At 33.0% G+C, this 7,001-nt stretch overlaps 1 protein-coding gene across 1 annotated transcript in view; it reads left to right on the plus strand.

Moving 5' to 3' along the window:
- Positions 1-7,001, plus strand: part of cep290 (centrosomal protein 290) — a 32,492-nt gene that overhangs the window by 581 nt on the left and 24,910 nt on the right. Inside the window, exons 3-10 of the mRNA XM_079859768.1 lie at positions 2,074-2,151; positions 2,607-2,676; positions 3,933-3,979; positions 4,248-4,391; positions 4,986-5,039; positions 5,279-5,299; positions 6,292-6,438; positions 6,545-6,598. Of these exons, the coding sequence (XP_079715894.1) occupies positions 2,074-2,151; positions 2,607-2,676; positions 3,933-3,979; positions 4,248-4,391; positions 4,986-5,039; positions 5,279-5,299; positions 6,292-6,438; positions 6,545-6,598 (615 nt within the window). The remainder of the gene's footprint in view (positions 1-2,073; positions 2,152-2,606; positions 2,677-3,932; positions 3,980-4,247; positions 4,392-4,985; positions 5,040-5,278; positions 5,300-6,291; positions 6,439-6,544; positions 6,599-7,001) is intronic.

Here is a 7,001-nt window from a genome sequence, read left to right on the forward strand (position 1 = left end):
TGAAAAAAATGGATATGGACTTTATAGCAAACATTTAATGTGTCCTAAATCATATATCCACATTATATTATTATTATATTATATTATGTATTTTTTAAATATTTTCACAAACTTTTGAACGGCAGTATATATATATATATATATATATATATATATATATATATATATATTAGTACTTTTTTTAATGTAAAAAAAAAAAAAAAAAAGACTCTTATGCTTACCAAGGCTGCATTTATTTGATTAAAAATACAAAACAAACAGTAATATTGAAATATTATAGTAATATTACAAAAACTGTTTTTTTATTTGAATATATATATATATATATATATATATATATATATATATATATATATATATATATATATATATATATATAATTTTTTTTTTTTTTTTTTTTTTTTTTTTTTTTTTTTTTTTACTGTTTATTTTCACATTTTTTTCTTCTTACCATAAACAGAAAAAAAGCAACAACAAGATACAAAATAAAAATAAAAATTAATAAATAAATAAATAAAAAAATAACTATTACATTATACATTTAGTTATTTAGCAGTGTCCATTTTATACTTCATGTATACACAGGTAGGTATCACACATATATACACATTCTCTACACAGGTTTTATACAGAGCGCAGACCATATTTAAATACTTATTTTCGAGGAGTGAAAAGGGGGGAATCCAATAAATGTACACTTCTTGTTTTCAATCCATATTAATACATATTATTGCTTGCCATTCACGTCCAAAATAGTCTTTAAGGGGAGACCAGTCATTTACAAAAGTATCCAGAGTTCCATCCAGTACATTATGCTGTCTTTCGTATGGTAACAATGACAGGAGTTTTTCACGCCAAAGAGTTAGAGTAGGAGAGTGTTCTTTAATCCATACATGAAGTATGGAAAGGCGAGCAGCATACAACATTATGGATATTGTTTTTGTTTCCGGCACACAATTGTTTACACCAAGGATACACAATCTGGGATCCAGTGGCACTTTAATCCCAAAAGATTTTTCAATTTCCTGAACAACCGAAGACCATTATATACAACCAAACCGAATATATTTTAAAATGTAATTTATTCCTGTGACGCAAAGCTGAATTTTCAGCATCATTACTCCAGTCTTCAGAGTCACACGATCCTTCAGAAATCATTCTAATATGCTGATTTGTTGCTCAAGAAACATTTATTATTATTATTATTATTATTATTGTCAATGTTGAAAACAGTTGTGTAAAAAAAATTCAGGATTTTTTGATGAATAGAAAGTTCAAAAGAACAGCATTTATTTGAAATATTATCTCTTGTAACATTATAAATGCATCCTTGCTATCTAAAACGATCTAAATTTTTAATGATAAAAATTCTTACTGACCCCAAACTTTTGAACGGTGGTGTATAATGTTACAAAAGCTTTCTATTTCAGATGAATGCTGTTCTTTTGAACTTTCTTTTCATCAAAGAATCCTGAAGAAAATTGTACACAACTGTTTTCAACATTGATAATAATAATAAATGTTTCTTGAGCATCAAATCAGTAGGCCTATATTGATTTCTGAGGGATCGTGACCCTGAAGACTGGAGAAATGATGCTGAAAATTCAGCTTTGCATCACAGGAATAAATTACATTTTAAAATATATTCAAACAGAAAACAGTTATTTTAAATTGAAATAATATTTCACAATATTACAGTTATTTTGTTGTTGTATTTTTAATTAAATAAATGCAGCCTTGGTGAGCAGAAGAGACTTATTTTAAAAACATTAAAAATCTTACAAATCCCAAACTTTTGAACGGCAGTGTATATATACTGTATATTTGTGTCAAATTTGTTCATTTTACTGTTTACACATGTAAACAATTTTCAGTGTTACTATGTGCAAATGCAAAGTTACAATTTTTGTATGTAAAAAAAATTCTACCTTTCCAGCTAAACTAGAAAAAATGTTGAACATCTCTATCCTGGGCTTTGCTTCCAGACTAACATCTGCTTATTGGAATGTGCTAAGGACAAAAACATACTTCCAGCAGATTCGTCTGACAATCATGCTTTTCCTTCCCATGTAGGTCAAACCACGGGACCTGAAAGCAGATGATTCAGAGAAAATGATTCAGCTCTTTAGAATTTCACGAACTCTCCTGAGGGTAAGACTAATGCACCGTATGGAAGTAAGATAATGACATATGTTTTTGAAACAAAAAAGCTTGTTGAATTGCACTACTTGAAAAAAATATGCATTGTATTAACCATGAAATTATTGAAAGTATTAATAATGAATGAAAACGTGTGTGAAATGTTGAAATATTCACAGCTTAAATATACAACCATGTTGAATTTCAGCCCATAAAAATGCAAGCCCTAAAAATACAATGCATTAAATGCAAGCAGTGTCAATGCAATGCATATTTTTTCAAGTAGTGCAATTCAACAAGCTTTTTTGTTTCAAAAACATTTGTCATTATTATACTCCCATAGCACAGTCACCACACATCTGCTCTTTCATTTGGAAACCTTTGAATTTCTTTCAATTCAATTATCTGGTCATTGAAGTCTTGCCATCTGCAGTTGATGTTATATTAGATGTTTTTCTGACCCTCAGATGAAACTTGATGAAATTAAATGTGCCTATGAAGTTGTAGACAGCGCAGGTGTGGACCAAGCAAGAATTGGTACGTACAGTCATTATTAGATTTGCATTTCCTACTGAAAATCAAAGTGCTGGCAAGGAAACAACAGATTAAATGAACGCATTTTTTGACGTAAGGTTTCTTTACACAAATAAAAAAATACATTTTCATTCATAAATCATGCACTGGTTTGATAGACCAATCAGAATTCTTCGTGCAATGCAAATATGACATCAATGGCAATTAGCTTTTGAAATTCAAATAATTTAATAAAGCTTGAATGGAGTGAATGAATGTGAATGGGTATTAAAGGGATAGTTCACTTTGAAATTAAATTTTGGTATGTTTTAGCTTACCTGAAGGGCATCCAAGATGTAGGTGTCTTTTTTTCCGCAGTAGTTTCAATTTTGATATTTTTAGGTCAAACCGTTCTTGTCTGTCAGTCATTTAATGCAGGTCTGTGGTCACGGTCTCAAAGAGCATGCACAGAGAAGTCCAAATTAAAACAATTCCCCATCGTCCAAATTAAACAATTCCCCATTGTAAGTACACATTGATGGCCTAAGACACGAAACGAGCGGTTTGTGTGAGAAAACGAACAGTATTTATATCGTTTTTACCTCTTACAACACAACCACGTCCAAGTGATCTGAGGGCGCTCGCGCATCCTGCTGTGTGACGTGTACGCAGACTGGTGCATAGATATATACACTAGAGGTCGCCTTGGCTACGGCAGTTCATTGGAACGAATGTCTTTAATGCGAAATCTAGTGTATATCTATGCACCAGTCTGCGTACACGTCACACAGCAGGAAGCGCCCGCGCCCTCAGATCACTTGGACGTGGTTGTGTTATAAGAGGTAAAAACGATATAAATACTGTTCGTTTTCTCACACAAACCGCTCGTTTCGTGTCTTAGGCCATCAGTGTGTACTTACGATGGGGAAATGTTTAATTTGGACGATGGGGAATTGTTTTAATTTGGACTCTGTGCATGCTCTTTGAGACCGTGACCATAGACCTGCATGATATGACTGTCAGACAAGAACGGTTTGACCTAAAAATATCAAAATTGAAACTACTGCGGAAAAAAAGACACCTACATCTTGGATCCCCTTCTGGTAAGCTAAAACATATCAAAATTTAATTTCAAAGTGAACTATCCCTTTAAGCACTAGAGCTTTGCAAGCACTGTAATTGTTTCAAACAACATAATCATATTTTATGATCTATTGGAATAGCATGTTGGTGCAATTTATTTAGTAATATATTGATGCTTGCATATTAAATGATTGCAGAAAATGAGCTGAAAGCTAAAGTTCTAAAACTGGAAGGTGAGCTGGAGGTAAGGGAGGAATTTCACTAATAATTGCATACAAGTGTGCTTATTATGTGAACAGTCTGTGTACAAGTACTTAAGAGGATTACTGGCTTAATTCCCTGCGTGTTGCTTTCTGTTATAACTATAATTGTTCCACACATCACATTTCCTTTAATATGTTTATTGTTGTGAAAAGAAGAGAGATGTCATTGAGCTGCACAGCTCACCAGTGTCACAGATGGAGAGTTTTGGGTCTTGAGCTTTATTCGGATCCGTCTCACTTCCTGTCCAGATGGCCCAGCGCGTGGTGGGAGGGGGGGACACACGTTTCCTCCGGGATGAGATCCACCAACTGGAGAGTCACCTGGAGCGCAAGGAGAGAGAGGTGACCCAGCTGGAGAAAGAAATGGGCAAGGAAAGGAAAGTCAATGAGGAGGTAGGCAGTGCTTTCCACAAATAGGGTACTAATTAGTGCCAGAAACACTTATTTTTCGGTAACACTTTATTACAGTGTCCCTGTTACATGTCACATGTATTTACTTTAGTAATAACTAACCCTAACCCTAATTATCTAGGAAGTACATGTTGTTAATTATTATTCTCAGTTTATATACTTATTTGTACAATTACACTGTAGCCTAAAATACGTCAAACATCAAGAGCGATTAAATTTCCTATCAGTTAAAGAAAAAAATCTATTTTTACAATAACTTAACAAGGTTGAATGCTTGAGTTGATGAATGCTAAAATTTGTGTAAGAATTTAGAAAATGGTATTCATCGTCTTCCTTCTATGCTGGAGAAAAGGTTCATGTGATGATTTTAAGGAATCATACTTTTTTTCATAATAAAGAAGACAATTATGTGTGCATTCAAAATGTGGGACACCGCTTAATATAATGTTTTAAGTATTAAAGTATAAAATTAGTAATTGAATGAATTGGTTATTAATCCAACCGAAGATGTCATATTTATTAGAACAATACTGTAGCTGCAGGATTGATAACAGACTGATGCATGTTTTCACACAGCTGGCTGTCCGTGCTGAAGAGGCAGAGGAGAAGAATAGGAAATTAAAAAGAGAGGTATGTCCAATCCTTTTCTGGGCCTGCACAAATGCTTTTTCGGGGACATCTTAAATCTTCCTCGTTCTGTTACTTTCAATTATCCATTCCATTATATCTCTTAAATCACCTTCTCTTCTCAGCTATTTCCCTGACTGACCATTTCATTTTTTTTATTTTTTTTTTATGCATGCCTGTTATTGTTTTCTTTTTTTATCCTTTTCTTTCCTTGCTGTCATCTCTTGTCACTGCCCCTCAAGATAAAGCAGCTTACAAAGAAGGTAAGACCCCAGATTAGGCAGAATTAGAGTAGCCAATCTATTTATCAGAAACATGTTTATGTCAAATGGAACTGCCCCTCCTGTCTGATCTGGTCTGGTAACCAAAATGTGGCCTTGAAGAAATTAAAATCGCCATCTGGTTTGGGATATGCTAGAGTGTTCCATTAAGTTCCATTAATTTGAAACTAACATTTTTCCCAAGGAGTCATTTTTACTTGCCCTGCCTAAAACTTTGTTTAATTTTAGTGATGTATCTGTATATACATTTTTCTTGTTATTGCCATTAAGTTATTCATTTGGAATACTATTTTAAAATGATATAGCTATAACTTCATTAACATTCTTTTGCTAGAAAACAGTATATGACATATAGTGCAGCATATTATTAGATTTGTTGATCATACTTTCATTCTTGCCATTTCAATAAAGCCTCACCTGCATTAGCCGGTTCGATAATTTTATCTTGTATTTAAATCAATGTAGCTATAGCTTAAAATCAGATGAACATGATCAACATAACACTCTCTTGATAGAGCAAGCTATAACTGTCCTGAATCTGGTCTATCGGGACATTTTTATTCCTAAGCCCTTAGAGCAGGGGTGTCAAACTCAGTTCCTGGAGGGCCACTGTCCTGCAGAGTTTAGCTCCAACCAGCTCCAAAAACACCTGCCTGGAAGTTTCTAGTAATCCTGAAGACCTTGATTAGCTGGATCAGGTGTGTTTAATTAGGGTTGGAGCTAAACTCTGCAGGGTTGTGGCCCTCCAGGAACTGAGTTTGACACCCCTGCCTTAGAGACTGTTCCACCACTGTGTAGTTAAAGAAAAGGAATCAATGCAAGTCAAATGATTGGAATGAGTAATTTTTATAATATATTTTAATTTTAGAGTGCTGCTATAATATGCAACCTTGTAATTATATGAGATATCCACTCATTTAGTTGTAAATCATGTTTGACAGCAGGATGAATAATGGATTTGTTCATTATTGCAGAACGAACAGCTGCAACAGGATGTTGAATTCTACAGAAAGGAAGTAGAGCAGAGAGAGCCTCTTCAGACCAAAGAGGAGAGCAATGAGATTCAGAGGAGACTTACCAAAGCCAACCAACAGCTCTACCAGTGCATGGAGGATCTGCAGGTAATTCCCACATGACCTTCAGGCTGCCATATAACGCCATCATAACATGGCAGGATCACTGCCAAGCATAATACACCTCTAATGCTTTTGGCTCTCCTTTAAACAGGCCATATTTGACACATTTTGTACACATAAACTGCAAGGTGAAAATAAATTCAAGGTGAATTTTTATTTATTTAATATATATGTTACTTAATTGATAATATTTTTTAATAATACACATAATCACTTTAGTAGCAATTACATTTTTTAAGGTTTTAAGTATTTAAGGGTTATTTTTATTATAAAAAGAAACCACTGTCGACATAAGTCGACTTATTAAAAAAAATATACATACAAATATATATATATAATATATATATATATACAGTACAGGCCAAAAGTTTGGACACATTACTATTTTTAATGTTTTTGAAAGAAGTTTCTTCTGCTCATCAAGCCTGCATTTATTTGATCAAAAATACAGAAAAAAATTTAATATTGTGATATATTATTACAATTTAAAATAATTGGTTTTCAATTTATTATACTTTAAATTATCATTTATTTCTGTGATGCAAAAC

This window comes from Squalius cephalus (assembly GCF_949319135.1).
Source record: "Squalius cephalus genome assembly, chromosome: 23".
NCBI lineage: Eukaryota > Metazoa > Chordata > Actinopteri > Cypriniformes > Leuciscidae > Squalius > Squalius cephalus.